Source organism: Pristiophorus japonicus, chromosome 16 (genome assembly GCF_044704955.1).
Source record: "Pristiophorus japonicus isolate sPriJap1 chromosome 16, sPriJap1.hap1, whole genome shotgun sequence".
NCBI classification, from domain to species: domain Eukaryota; kingdom Metazoa; phylum Chordata; class Chondrichthyes; family Pristiophoridae; genus Pristiophorus; species Pristiophorus japonicus.
This window is the reverse complement of record NC_091992.1, coordinates 73,387,706-73,403,614: the sequence shown is the minus strand read 5'-3', so window position 1 is coordinate 73,403,614 and position 15,909 is coordinate 73,387,706. Positions and strand designations below refer to the sequence as shown.

At 48.8% G+C, this 15,909-nt stretch overlaps 1 protein-coding gene across 1 annotated transcript in view; it reads right to left on the bottom strand.

The window, feature by feature from the left end:
• Positions 1-15,909, bottom strand: part of LOC139226191 (protein HID1-like) — a 121,355-nt gene that overhangs the window by 92,367 nt on the left and 13,079 nt on the right. The window contains exons 2-3 of the mRNA XM_070856823.1: positions 13,975-14,124; positions 10,197-10,367 (exon numbers count right to left, since the gene is read on the bottom strand). Of these exons, the coding sequence (XP_070712924.1) occupies positions 10,197-10,367; positions 13,975-14,124 (321 nt within the window). The remainder of the gene's footprint in view (positions 1-10,196; positions 10,368-13,974; positions 14,125-15,909) is intronic.

Sequence of the window (15,909 nt, the reverse complement as noted above, 5' to 3'; positions counted from 1 at the left end):
GCCGGTTTTAGTGCCTCTCCCCCCCCTTTTAGCCAGGGGGCACTTGTATAATTTGTGTTTTTATTGCCCTCAAGAAAAAAGGGGCACTTGTTTGAATGTGTTTGGAGTGTCCCCCCCTTTAATCAGGGGGCACTTGATTTAATTGTTCACAACAAAATAGTTGTAGAGCTGTTGAGTTGGGAGTGGCTGAGCCAGTCACGTGATGTTCACAAGACTCAATAAAACCTCAGCCAGTTGGGTTCGGGGGATCCACGATGAGGCAGGTGGTTGTGAGCAAGGTGGATGAGCTGGTAATGTGCAGTGTGATTGTTAAACCTTTGCTAACATGTGTTGCTATGAATTCTTAAGCAAAGAACCCATGAAGCAAATACATTACAGCCATGGGGAGCCACAATACAAGACTTTAGCAACATGATGTTTTCTAGTCAGCTTGATCAATCTCGTCTGATTACCGTCTGTTTCCCGCAAGCGAGCTGTGCCTCCAGGTGACGATGACGATGATGGTCAGGGACTTAGCTGTCGAGGTTGGGCAAGCAGACTAAAAAATCTTTAAAAATTGAATGATATAATTTGCATTACCACTTTGAAATGCCTCCCTCTGCATGATTTGAGAATTGAGGTTAATAAAGAATCATAGAGAAGTTTACAGCACAGAAGGCGGCCATTTCGGCCCATCACGTCCGTGCCGGCCAACAAGAAGCCAGAATCCCACTTTCCAGCTCTAGGTCCATAGCCCTGCAGGTTATGGCACTTCAGGTGCACAGCCAAATACTTTTTAAATGTGGTGAGGGTTTCTGTCTCTACCACCCTTTCAGCCAGTGAGTTCAAGATCCCCACCACCCTCTGGGTGAAGAAATTTCCCCTCAAATCCCCTCTAAACCTTCTACGAATTACTTTAAATTTATGTCCCCTGGTTGTTGACCTGTTAAGGGAAATAGGTCCTTCCTGTCCACTCTATCCAGGCCCATCATAATTTTATATGCCTCAATGACGTCTCCCCTCAGCCTCCTCTGTTTCAATGAGAACAAACCCAGTCTATCCAATCTTTCCTTATAGCTAAGATTTTCCAGTCCCGGTAACATCCTCGTAAATCTCCTCTGTACCCTCACCAATGCAATCACATCCTTCCTGTAATGCGGTGACCAGAACGGCACGCCGTACTCTAGCTGTGGCCTAACTGGTATTTTATACAGTTCAAGCATAACCCCCCTGCTCTTGTATTCTCTGCCTCGGCTAATAAAGACAAGCATTCCGTATGCTTTCTTAACCATCTTATCTACCTGGCCTGCTACCTTCAGGGATCTGTGGACATGCACTCCAAGGTCCCTTTGTTCATCTACGCTTCTCAGTGTCCTATCATTTAATGTGTATTCCCTTTCCTCATTAGCCCTCCCCAAATGCATTACCTCACACTTCTCCGGATTAAATTCCATTTGCCACTGTTCTGCCCACCTGACCAGTTCATTGATATCTTCCTGCAGCCTACAGCTTTCCTCTTCATTATCAACCACACAGCCAATTTTAGTATCATCTGCAAACTTCTTAATCATACACCCCATATTCAAGTCTAGATCATTGATGTCTAGATCATTCAAAGTAATGAAAAACAAAAATATCTTCTTGAGTTTAGACAGTGGCAGGGTGATGCGATGGAGATATTTAAAACGATAAAGGGATTCAAAGGGGTCGATACAGAGAAACGATTTCCTCTGGCGGGGGAATCCAGAACAATAGGGGCACAATCTTCACATTGTAGCAGGCTGGTCAGGAGGCAAATCAGGAAATCTTTTTTCACACAAAGGGAGGTGCAAATCTGGGATTCTCTCCCCAACAGGGTGAGAATGCTGGGGGTCAATTGGTGCTTTCAACAAAGAGATCAACAGCTTTTTGTTGGATAAGAATATCGGGATATCAAAGACGATGTAATGGAGTTGAGTACAGATCAGCCTCAGGCTAAATCATGTGCTGAAATCTGTGGTAGGGCTTGACCTCACGAAAATCCAACTCAAGAGGTGAAAACAAGCCACAGTGTCACCTCAACACACCTATAACATCGCGGTGTTAGCCGGTTTAACATGAATGTGGAGCCGCCTTCACTAAAATAGAAGCTCATACACATGTACGAGCTTTCGTCTGCTGATGGTGCAGTAATACTTTCGACCTGTGTGAGAACACCACCGCAGGTCGGGGCGAGAGATAGAGCTGGAGCGCTGAGCCCTGTAACATCATGGCGGAAGTGCGGCGAATGAGGGTACGGGGCCCAGGGGCAGCACGGCCCAGCCCACACTGCGATATGTGTGCGCACTAGGTCCGTGCAGCAGAGCAGGTCTCCAGTCATCCTGGTTAACCCTTGCCACTGGACCAAGACCTCGCTCTCTCAAGCCCGTGTGGTGGCTGGTGTGCAACGGTCACCACATGTTAAAAAAATCCACGCACAGGCATCTTCCACCCTTCAACTGGAGTTCAGGACTGGAACATCGGGTCCTTTATTGAAATATCTGTGAACTCCCGTGGAAGCAAGTTATCCTCGTTCGAGGGAGCGCCTATGATATGACGACTTTCCAGACTCCAAGGTTTTCATACACAAGTGCCAGAGAGCTGGCTGTTTAATGTGAATGCATTTCAAAATCCATGGAATTTTCTTAAACAGCACCTGGAATTTTGGAGGCTCCCTTGTTACAATTTACTAAAACTACACCAGTCATGAAAGAAAGAAAAAAAAGAAAGGGCTTGCATTTATATAGCGCCTTTCACGACCTTAATGCGTCACAGCCTATAAAGTCTCTGTTGTAATGCGGGAAACGCGGCAGCCAATTTGCACACAGCAAGATCCCACAAGTAGCAATGTGATATCGACCAGATCATCTGCTTTAAGTGATGTTTGTTGAGGAAAAAACATTGGCCAGGATACCGGGGAGAACTTTCCTGCTCTTTCAATTGTGCTCTGGGATCTTTTACATCCACCTGAGAGAGCAGACAGGGTCTCGGATTTAACACCTCATCTGAAAGACAGCACCTGCGACAGTGCAGCACTCCCTCGTACACTTGCTGGGACAGCTATCAAAATGACGTGAATGGGGTTTAGCATTTGGGGTTCCACTGTTGTCCCAAGGTAGAGGCATGAGTAAGAAAAACAAATGCTGAGCCAAAGGAGGGATTAGGAGGAGCGACGAGGAGAGGCAATAGGGGTAAGGAGCGAATCCCAATGACTAGGCGGATGATTACCAATACGAAGGCGAGGGGACGCACAAGAGACTGGAGTCAAAGATCCCACACTGTGACACTGTGCAGGGTAACGATAAACCCACACTGTGACACTGTGCAGGGTAACAATAAACCCACACTGTGACACTGTGCAGGGTAATGGTAAACCCACACTGTGACACTGTGCAGGGTAACGGTAAACTCACACTGTGACACTGTGCAGGGTAACGATAAACCCACACTGTGACACTGTCCAGGGTAACGATAAACCCACACTGTGACACTGTGCAGGGTAACGGTAAACCGACACTGTGACACTGTGCAGGGTAACAATAAACCCACAGTGTGACACTGTGCAGGGTAACGATAAACCCACACTGTGACACTGTGCAGGGTAACGGTAAACCCACACTGTGACACTGTCCAGGGTAACGATAAACCCACACTGTGACACTGTGCAGGGTAACGGTAAACCCACACTGTGACACTGTCCAGGGTAACGATAAACCCACACTGTGACACTGTGCAGGGTAACAATAAACCCACACTGTGACACTGTGCAGGGTAATGGTAAACCCACACTGTGACACTGTGCAGGGTAACGGTAAACTCACACTGTGACACTGTGCAGGGTAACGATAAACCCACACTGTGACACTGTCCAGGGTAACGATAAACCCACACTGTGACACTGTGCAGGGTAACGGTAAACCGACACTGTGACACTGTGCAGGGTAACAATAAACCCACACTGTGACACTGTGCAGGGTAACGGTAAACCCACACTGTGACACTGTCCAGGGTAACGATAAACCCACACTGTGACACTGTCCAGGGTAACGATAAACCCACACTGTGACACTGTCCAGGGTAACGATAAACCCACACTGTGACACTGTCCAGGGCAACGATAAACCCACACTGTGACACTGTCCAGGGTAACGATAAACCCACACTGTGACACTGTGCAGGGTAACGATAAACCCACACTGCGACACTGTGCAGGGTAATAGTGAAACCCACACTGTGACACTGTCCAGGGCAACGATAAACCCACACTGTGACACTGTCCAGGGTAACGATAAACCCACACTGCCACACTGTGCAGGGTAACGATAAACCCACACTGTGACACTGTGCAGGGTAACGATAAACCCACACTGTGACACTGTGCAGGGTAACGGTAAACCCACACTGTGACACTGTGCAGGGTAACAGTAAACCCACACTGTGACACTGTGCAGGGTAACTGTCGCCGTGTGGGTCTCACTTTGTGCAGGGTAACGATAAACCCACACTGTGACACTGTGCAGGGTAACGGTAAACCCACACTGTGACACTGTGCAGAGTAACGATAAACCCACACTGTGACACTGTCCAGGGTAACGATAAACCCACACTGTGACACTGTGCAGGGTAACGATAAACCCACACTAACACTGTGCAGGGTAACGATAAACCCACACCGTGACACTGTGCAGGGTAACGATAAACCCACACTGTGACACTGTCCAGGGTAATGATAAACCCACACTGTGACACTGTGCAGGGTAACGATAAACCCACACTGTGACACTGTCCAGGGTAACGATAAACCCACACTGTGACACTGTGCAGGGTAACGATAAACCCACACTGTGACACTGCCCAGGGTAAAGGTAAACCCACACCAACACTGTGCAGGGTAACGATAAACCCACACCGTGACACTGTGCAGGGTAACAGTAAACCCACACTGTGACACTGTGCAGGGTAACGATAAACCCACACTGTGACACTGTGCAGGGTAACGATAAACCCACACTGTGACACTGTGCAGGGTAACAGTAAACCCACACTGTGACACTGTGCAGGGTAACAATAAACCCACACTGTGACACTGTGCAGGGTAACAGTAAACCCACACTGTGACACTGTGCAGGGTAACGATAAACCCACACTGTGACACTGTGCAGGGTAACGATAAACCCACACTGTGACACTGTGCAGGGCAACGATAAACCCACACTGTGACACTGTGCAGGGTAACAGTAAACCCACACTGTGACACTGTGCAGAGTAACGATAAACCCACACTGTGACACTGTGCAGGGTAACAGTAAACCTACACAGCGACACTGTGCAGGGTAACGGTAAACCCACACTGTGACACTGTGCAGGGTAACGGTAAACCCACTGTGACACTGTGCAGGGTAACGATAAACCCACACTGTGACACTGTGCAGGGTAACAGTAAACCCACACTGTGACACTGTGCAGGGTAACAGTAAACCCACACTGCGACACTGTGCAGGGTAACGATAAACCCACACTGTGACACTGTGCAGGGTAACGATAAACCCACACTGTGACACTGTGCAGGGTAACGATAAACCCACACTGTGACACTGTGCAGGGTAACGATAAACCCACACTGTGACACTGTGCAGGATAATGATAAACCCACACTGTGACACTGTGCAGGGCAACGATAAACCCACACTGTGACACTGTGCAGGGTAACAGTAAACCCACACTGCGACACTGTGCAGGATAATGATAAACCCACACTGTGACACTGTGCAGGGTAACGATAAACCCACACTGTGACACTGTGCAGGGCAACGATAAACCCACACTGTGACACTGTGCAGGATAATGATAAACCCACACTGTGACACTGTGCAGGGTAACGATAAACCCACACTGCGACACTGTGCAGGGCAACGATAAACCCACACTGCGACACTGTGCAGGATAATGATAAACCCACACTGTGACACTGTGCAGGGTAACGATAAACCCACACTGTGACACTGTGCAGGATAATGATAAACCCACACTGTGACACTGCGCAGGATAATGATAAACCCACACTGTGACACTGTGCAGGATAATGATAAACCCACACTGTGACACTGTGCAGGATAATGATAAACCCACACTGTGACACTGCGCAGGGTAACGGTAAACCCACACTGTGACACTGTGCAGGATAATGATAAACCCACACTGTGACACTGTGCAGGGTAACGGTAAACCCACACTGTGACACTGTGCAGGGTAACGGTAAACCCACACTGTGACACTGTGCAGGGTAACGGTAAACCCACACTGTGACACTGTGCAGGGTAACAATAAACCCACACTGTGACACTGTGCAGGGCAACAGTAAACCCACACTGTGACACTGTGCAGGGTAACGGTAAACCCACACTAACACTGTGCAGGGTAACGATAAACCTACACAGCGACACTGTGCAGGGTAACAGAGAAACCCACACTGTGACACTGCGCAGGGTAACGGTAAACCCACACTGTGACACTGTGCAGGGTAACGGTAAACCCACACTAACACTGTGCAGGGTAACGATAAACCTACACAGCGACACTGTGCAGGGTAACAGAGAAACCCACACTGTGACACTGTCCAGGGTAACAGAGAAACCCACACTGTGACACTGTGCAGGGTAACAGAGAAACCCACACTGCGACACTGTGCAGGGTAACGATAAACCCACACTGTGACACTGTGCAGGGTAACGATAAACCCACACTGTGACACTGTGCAGGGTAACGATAAACCCACACTGTGACACTGTGCAGGGCAACGATAAACCCACACTGTGACACTGTCCAGGGTAACGATAAACCCACACTGTGACACTGTGCAGGGCAACGATAAACCCACACTGTGACACTGTCCAGGGTAACAGAGAAACCCACACTGCGACACTGTGCAGGGTAACGATAAACCCACACTGTGACACTGTGCAGGGTAACGGTAAACCCACACTGTGACACTGTGCAGGGTAACGATAAACCCACACTGTGACACTGTCCAGGGTAACAGAGAAACCCACACTGCGACACTGTGCAGGGTAACGATAAACCCACACTGTGACACTGTGCAGGGTAACGATAAACCCACACTGTGACACTGTGCAGGGTAAATGAAACCCACACTGTGACACTGTGCAGGGTAAATGAAACCCACACTGTGACACTGTGCAGGGTAACGGTAAACCCACACTGTGACACTGTGCAGGGTAACGATAAACCCACACTGTGACACTGTGCAGGGTAACGGTAAACCCACTGTGACACTGTCCGAGGTAATGGTGAAACCCACACTGACACTGTGTAGCTTTAGCAAAGAGCCCAGGGCCTTCTCCAGCATCAGAGCTGTAACTTGCTGATTACAAACCATGATAGCAATACTGCAAAAATTAATGGTCTTCTGCTTCAAAGATCAGAGAATGACAAAAATTACAGCACAGATGTTGGCCAATCGGCAACTGGAGCGGTCTACACTAATCCCATTTCCCTGCAGCCTTTTATATTCATCCTTCTCAAACACTTATCCGATTCCCTTTGAAATGATGTTCTAGTCTTTCCCTCAATAGCCCATTGGGGTTGAACATTGCATGCTCTAAAAATACTCTGTGAAAAGATCTCTTCTAACTTCTGCCAATATTACTGATTCATTAACCGGTGGGAATAGCTTTCACGTTTACCCTCCCACATCCTTTCAGAATTTTGAAACCTGCTATTGTATCCACTTAATATTCTCTGTTCCGGTGAAAAAAGCCCCATTTTTGAAGCCTTTGTTCATGACTATAACCCTGTTATTAGTCCAATGAATCTTCCCTGTCCCCTTTTCGAGGCCCGAATATCTCTCCTTTAATGGGGTGCCCAGAACTCCAACTGGGGCCTAACCAATATCTGGTATCAATTCAGCATCAGCAGGTTAAGCATTAAGTACCCAAGTGTGAGGTACAAACATAGGCTGTGTGGTTGATAAAGAAGAAGAAAGCTGTGGACTGCAGGAAGGTATCAATGAACTAGTCAGGTGGGCAGAACAGTGGCAAATAGAATTCAATCCGGAGAAGTGAGAGGTTTGGAGAGGGCTAACAAGGCAAGGGAATACACATTAAATGGTAGGATACTGAGAAGCGTAGAGGAACAAAGGGACCTTGGAGTGCAGGTCCACAGATCCCTGAAAGTAGCAGGCCAGGTAGATAAGGTGGTTAAGAAGGCATACGGAATACTTGCCTTTATTAACCGAGGCATAGAATACAAGAGCAGGGAGGCTATGCTTGAACTGTATAAGAACATAAGAATTAGGAACAGGAGTAGGCCATCTAGCCCCTCGAGCCTGCTCCGCCACTCAACAAGATCATGGCTGATCTGGCCGTGGACTCAGCTCCACTTACCCGCCCGCTCCCCATAACCCTTAATTCCCTTATTGGTTAAAAATCTATCTATCTGTGATTTGAATACATTCAATGAGCTAGCCTCAACTGCTTCCTTGGGCAGAGAATTCCACAGATTCACAACCCTCTGGGAGAAGAAATTCCTTCTCAACTTGGTTTTAAATTGGCTCCCCGTATTTTGAGGCTGCGCCCCCTAGTTCTAGTCTCCCCGACCAGTGGAAACCTCTCTGCCTCTATCTTGTCTATCCCTTTCATTATTTTAAATGTTTCTATAAGATCACCCCTCATCCTTCTGAACTCCAATCTATCATCATAAGTTAACCCCCTCATCTCCGGAATCAGCCTAGTGAATCGTCTCTGTACCCCCTCCAAAGCTAGTATATCCTTCCTTAAGTAAGGTGACCAAAACTGCATGCAGTACTCCAGGTGCGGCCTCACCAATACCCTGTACAGTTGCAGCAGGACCTCCCTGCTTTTGTACCCCATCCCTCTCGCAATGAAGGCCAACATTCCATTCGCCTTCCTGATTACCTGCTGCACCTGCAAACTAACTTTTTGGGATTCATGCACAAGGACCCCCAGATCCCTCTGCACCGCAGCATGTTGTAATTTCTCCCCATTCAAATAATATTCACTTTTACTGTTTTTTTTCCCCAAGGTGGATGACCTCACACTTTCCGACATTGTATTCCATCTGCCAAACCTTAGCCCATTCGCTTAACCTATCTAAATCTCTTTGCAGCCTCTGTGTGTCCTCTACACAACCCACTTTCCCACTAATCTTTGTGTCATCTGCAAATTTTGTTATACTACACTCTGTCCCCTCTTCCAGGTCATCTATGTATATTGTAAACAGTTGTGGTCCCAGCACCGATCCCTGTGGCACACCACTAACCACTGATTTCCAATCCGAAAAGGACCCATTTATCCCGACTCTCTGCTTTCTGTTAGCCAGCCAATTCTCTATCCATGCTAATACATTTCCTCTGACTCCGCGTACCTTTATCTTCTGCAGTAACCTTTTGTGTGGCACCTTATCGAATGCCTTTTGGAAATCTAAATACACCACATCCATCGGTACACCTCTATCCACCATGCTCGTTATATCCTCAAAGAATTCCAGTAAATTAGTTAAACATGATTTCCCCTTCTTGAATCCATGTTGCGTCTGCTTGATTGCACTATTCCTATCTAGATGTCCCGCTAAAACACTGGCTAGGCCACAACTGGAGTACTGCGTGTAGTTCTGGTCACCACATTATAGGAAAGATGTGATTGCACTAGAGAGGGTACAGAGGAGATTTACGAGGATGTTGCCTGGATTGGAGAATTTTAGCTTTGAGGAAAGATTGGATAGGCTGGGGTTGTTTTCTTTGGAACAGAGGAGGCAAAGGGGAGATTTAATTGTGTATAAAATGAGGGGCCTAGATAGAGTGGATAGGACGGGCCCATTTCCCTTCGCAGAGGGGTCAACAACCGGGGACATAGATTTGAAGTAATTGGTAGAAGGATTAGAGGGGAGATGAGGAAGAATTTCTTCATCCAGAGTGTGGTGGGGATCTGGAACTCACTGCCTGAAAGGGTGGTAGAGGTAGAAACCCTCATTGCATTAAAAAAATACCTGGATGTGCACCTGAAGTGCCGTAACCTACAGGGCTACGGACCAAGAGCTGGAACGTGGGATTAGGCTGGATAGCTCTTTGTCGGTCGAGCCTCCGTCCGTGCTGTAAATTTCGACGAGTCTATGATAACAACCTCTCATTACACAGCTGAGGAAAGGACCCAGTATAGACCTACCCCACCACGCCCCGCTCCAGGGACCGTCGACCAAAAGAAGCCTCTCCAATCCGGGTCCTCGAAGATATACGGCAGGATGCGGGTCAGCAGCTGCGTGCAGTTTATAATAACCTGTTTCTCCTTCTCGCTCCCACAGCCCGACTCTGCTCCTTGCACCAACTTCTCAACCGCCTGCAGGGGCAGCAAAATAGCAATCATTTATATTACACAGACACACTGGGATACAGTACTGCTGGGCACAGGTCTGTCACTGTATAACACTGGGGTACAGTACTGGTGGGTACAGGTCTGTCACTGTATAACACTGGGGTACAGTACTGGTGGGTCCAGGTCTGTCACTGTATAACACTGGGATACAGTACTGGTGGGTACAGGTCTGTCACTGTATAACACTGGGATACAGTACTGGTGGGTACAGGTCTGTCACTGTATAACACTGGAGTACAGTACTGGTGGGTACAGGTCTGTCACTGTATAACACTGGGGTACAGTACTGGTGGGTACAGTTCTGTCACTGTATAACATGGGGGTACAGTACTGGTGGGGACAGGTCTGTCACTGTACAACACTGGAGTACAGTACTGGTGGGTACAGGTCTATCACTAGAACACTGGGGTACAGGTCTGTCACTATAACACGGGTACAGTACTGGTGGGTACAGGTTTGTCACTGTATAATACTAGGATACGGTGCTGGTGGGTACAGGACAGTCAATGTATAACACTGGGCTGAGGTATAGAAACATAGAAAATCGGTGCAAGAGTAGGCCATTCGGCCCTTCGAGCCTGCACCGCCATTCAATGAGTTCATGGCTGAACATGAAACTTCAGTACCCCATTCCTGCTTTCTCGCCATACCCCTTGATCACCCTAGTAGTAAGGACTACATCTAACTCCTTTTTGAATATATTTAGTGCATTGGCCTCAACAACTTTCTGTGGTAGAGAATTCCACAGGTTCACCACTCTCTGGGTGAAGAAGTTTCTCCTCATCTCGGTCCTAAATGGCTTACCCCTTATCCTTCGACTGTGACCCCTGGTTCTGGACTTCCCCAACATTAATAAGAACATATATATATGTATACGGCGTTCACTCGTGTTGAGAGCCGTTTGAGATGAGGAATTAAGAGAATTACACAAGTATCATAAAAAGATTGATAATAGGCACTGCACTGTAACTCAGATAAAGCCTTTGGTCCCTTATCAGAGAACACTTCTGATAACCAGCTCTAGTGCCCATTGATAGCAGGTCACCTACAGCTGCAATAGTGTAGTCGGAAGCAAACCTGCTGCTTCAGTAGCTGGACTTAACCAATAAAAACAAGATCAGATAAATAGGTCATTCATTTATCGATATTTTGGTGGGATCTTGCTGTGTGCAAAATGGCTGCTACGTTTGCAGGTCAAAGTAATGCAGCGTGTGAAGTGCGTTGCATGTGCGTGATGCGGGATGAGGTCCTGTATAAATGCGAGTGCATTGTTCACACCAGCAGGGGCCTCTCAGTACTGAAGTACGAATGGACACCATTGTAAAGCAAACCCTTTGCTTCCTGCGGCCAGAGGCCTTTCCCATTGGTGCTGAAGCACAGACCTGTGACCTTTGACCTCCCACATGCTACCAATAGAAAAAAAAGGGGGCTCGATTTGGGGATTGAGATCGGCCATCTCACGATCCACAAGGAGTCAGCTGCCAGGGATCAATAAAAACTTGCATTTATATAGCGTCTTTAACGTAGCAAAACATCCCAAGGCACTTCACAGGAGTGTAATCAGGTAAAAATCAATGCCGTGCCACATACAGAGATATTTAGGGCAGGCGATCAAAAGCTTGGTCAAAAAGGTCAGTTTTAAGCAGCGTCTTAAAGGAGAAAAGGTAGCGAGGCAGAGGGGTTTAGGGAGGGAATTCCAGAGCTTTGGGCCCCGGCAGCTGAAGGCACGGCCGCCGATGGTGGAGAGATGGAGACCGGGGTTGCTCAAGAGGCCACAGCTACAGCAGTGCAGAGATCCCGAAGGCAGAGCTCAACTCGTTTCGCGTTCCGTGTCCATTCAGCGACAGCTGCTGCAACAGCACACTGCGAACTTAATCGTTCCTCAAGGGACACCATCTTTTCTTAGATTCATTCTTGGGATGTGGGTGTTGCTGGCAAGGCTGGCATTTCTTGCCCAGAGAAGGTGGTGGTGGTGAACTGCTGGTCGGAGTTTGATACAACTGATTGGGTCGCTAGGCCACTCCACAGTTAAAAGTCAACCACGCTGGTGTTGAAATGACTCACATATAGGGCAGACTGGGTAAGGCTGGCAGGCTTCCTTTCCTAAAGGACATCAAGTTAGATTTTTACGACAATCCGACAACTTCATGGTCACTTGGCAACCCGTGTCCTAACTCAAAAAGAAAATCTGGAAATAAAAGAACTGAATTCAAATTCTCAAACTGCCATGGTGGGATTTGAACTCTGGAAAGTTAGTGCAGGCCTCGGGATCACAAGCTCGGTAACATCACCACTGCACTCCCTGGATCGCCACTGCTTTACTTCAGGGAAATTAGGCAACATTTTTCAGTCTGAGCTGCTCTCGGAGAACTGCAGCGTACTGTATCTGCGGATGCTGGGGGCAGCTGTGGTACTGAGGAAGGAAACACTCCCAAGAGTCACTTCCTGTTACTGAAGGGCTGAGGTTTCCCCAAACCACACTGTGGTCTCCACAGAAAGCCGCCGCCACCGATACTGCAAAGAAACCAGAGCAGAGCAGCAAGAGCAGACAGGGTGCAGAGGAGATTCACCAGAATGGTACCAGGGACAAGGGGCTTGAGTCGAACACAGTGCAGTGACATGGACGCTGGTCTTGGGGTCAACCTCTGGCCCGGCTCGTTTCAAAACTGCGACTTTCCTTGGGCCAGCACACAAGGTGCTTTCGCACTCTCAAATTCCTTTTTCTTGCAAGAATAACGAAGGACTATGCAGGAGGAGGCTCTTAAATTCGGTTAACAGTCTGGTCTGCGCTGTCACAAGGTTTATGGAGCAAGCTGCTATCAATACATTAACAGGAAAAAGCAGTTCAGTACATCCGTTTTAAATTGGTGTCATATTCTTCTCAATTGCTTGCCTCCAATCTCCCGCAATCAGCGATAGGAATGGGCCATAATGAGCTGCGAATCAATGGGTATTTGAAGATTGCTGTTCACTCACACCTTTCTGATTGGGGCTGCCATGAATCGGTGCATCAGATTTTGGCTGCCTACCAATTAGCACCTCGTCTCTCACCGAGTTCAGTGACAGCCCAGCCGACATACTCAGGTGTTAGATGACTGGTATCGCCAGTAATTGAGCACAAACTGCTTTTAGTCAGTTTAAAATACACAATCTTTCTAAACAAAAAGTTTTATCAGAGTTTTAAATATATATTTCATGATATTCAGATTAAGGTTTCTCCAAACCCAGGACAGATGTGACAGAATCACAGACATATGCTCCAGAATTTGGCTGGGTTTGTTGCAGAACTTTGCCTTGAGGCACTACAGAATTCTAGGGTCCCTGGGTATACCAGCGATGGGACAGTGTAGTGGGAGTTTTACTCTGTATCTAACCCCGTGCTGTACCTGCCCTGGGAGTGTTTGATGGGACATTGTAGAAGGAGCTTTACTCTCCATCTAACTCCTGGTGTACATCATGTTGGATTTGTTAGATGCTGACACTAGGTGTTAGAAAAGAACAATAGTCCGATCCCCATCCCCTCATTTCATTGACCAGAATGTTCTCAGGAAAGGCTAGGTGGTCTGTGTACCTTGTAGCACAGGGTGGCTAAGTTGGAGGGCGACTCCTCTCGGACCGCTCGGATCTCGGCCGCTGGCACCAAGGTGAACACGTCCTGGATCGATGTGGCCGTGTCGGCCCAGAACTGATCCCAGAATGCATCATCGGTGGCCTCCACTGGCTGCAAAATACAGAAACAGAGGTTACAGGAACTGCCCGGCTTACGGGGAGTGTGCGAGTTAGACAACTCAACAACAACAACTTGTGCCTTTAACAAGAACTTGCATTTATATAGCGCCTGTAACTTTCACAGGAGTGTTATGAGAAAAAATTGATACCGAGCCACATAAGGAGAAATTAGCGCAGGTGACCAAAAGCTTGGTCAAAGAGGTAAGTTTTAAGGAGCGTCTTGAAGGAGGTAAGAGAGGCGGAGAGGTTTAGGGAAGGAGTTCCAGAGCTTGGGGTCCAGGCAACAAAAGGTTGAGCAGAGAATTAGAGGAGCGCAGACATCTCGGGGGGGTTGTGGGGCTGGAGGAGATTACAGAGATAGGGACGAGGCCATGGAGGGATTTGGAAACAAGGATGAGAATTTTGAAATCGAAGCGTTGCTTAACCGGGAGCCAATGTAGGTCAGCGAGCACAGGGGTGATGGGTGAGGGGGACTTGGCGCGAGTTAGGACACGGGTTGCCAAGTTTTGGATCACCTTTAGTTTATGTAGGGTAGAATGTGGGAGGCTACCCAGGAGTGCATTGGAATAGTCAAGTCTAGAGGTAACAAAGGCATGGATGAGGGCTTTAGCAGAGGATGAACTGAGGCAAAGGCGGAGACGGGCGACGTTACGGAGGTGGAAATAGGCGGTCTTAGTTATGCTGAGGATAGGTGATCGAAAGCTCATTTCAGGGTCAAATATGACACCGAGGTTGCGAACAGTCTGGTTCAGCCTCAGACAGGAGTTGGGGAGAGGGATGGAGTCAGTGGCTCGGGAACGGAGTTTGTGGCGGGGACCGAAAACAATGGCTTCAGTCTTCCCAATATTCAATTGGAGAAAATTTCTACTCATCCTGAACTGGATGTCAGACAAGCAGTCTGACCATTTGGAGGCCGTGGAGGGGTCGAGAGAAGTGGTGGTGAGGTAGTGCTGGGTGACACTGTGTTTTCAGATGATGTCACCAAGGGGGCAACATGTAGATGAGAAATAGGAGGGGCTAGGGAGGGAATTACAGAGCTTACAGAGCCAAGGCAGCTGAAGGCACGGCCACCAATCGGTGGAGTGATTTACAACAGGCGCTGCGCCAGAGGTCAGAACTGAAGGAGTGCAGAGAGCTCAGATGGCTGTGGGGCTGGAGGAGGTTATGGATATAGGGAGGGGTGAGGCCATGGAGCGATTTGAAAACAAGGATGAGAATTTTAAAATCACGTGATGCCAGACTGGGAGCCAATGTGGGTCAGCGGGCACAGGGGCGATGGGTCAGGGGCGATGGGTCAGCGGGCACAGGGTTTATGGGTCAGCGGGCACAGGGGTGATGGGTCAGCGGGCACAGGGGCGATGGGTCAGCGGGCACAGGGGCGATGGGTCAGCGGGCACAGGGGCGATGGGTCAGCGGGCACAGGGGCGATGGGTCAGCGGGCACAGGGGCGATGGGTCAGCGGGCACAGGGGCGATGGGTCAGCGGGCACAGGGGCGATGGGTCAGCGGGCACAGGGGCGATGGGTCAGCGGGCACAGGGGCGATGGGTCAGCGGGCACAGGGGCGATGGGTCAGCGGGCACAGGGGCGATGGGTCAGCGGGCACAGGGGCGATGGGTCAGCGGGCACAGGGGCGATGGGTCAGCGGGCACAGGGGCGATGGGTCAGCGGGCACAGGGGCGATGGGTCAGCGGGCACAGGGGCGATGGGTCAGCGGGCACAGGGGCGATGGGTCAGCGGGCACAGGGGCGATGGGTCAGCGGGCACAGGGGCGATGGG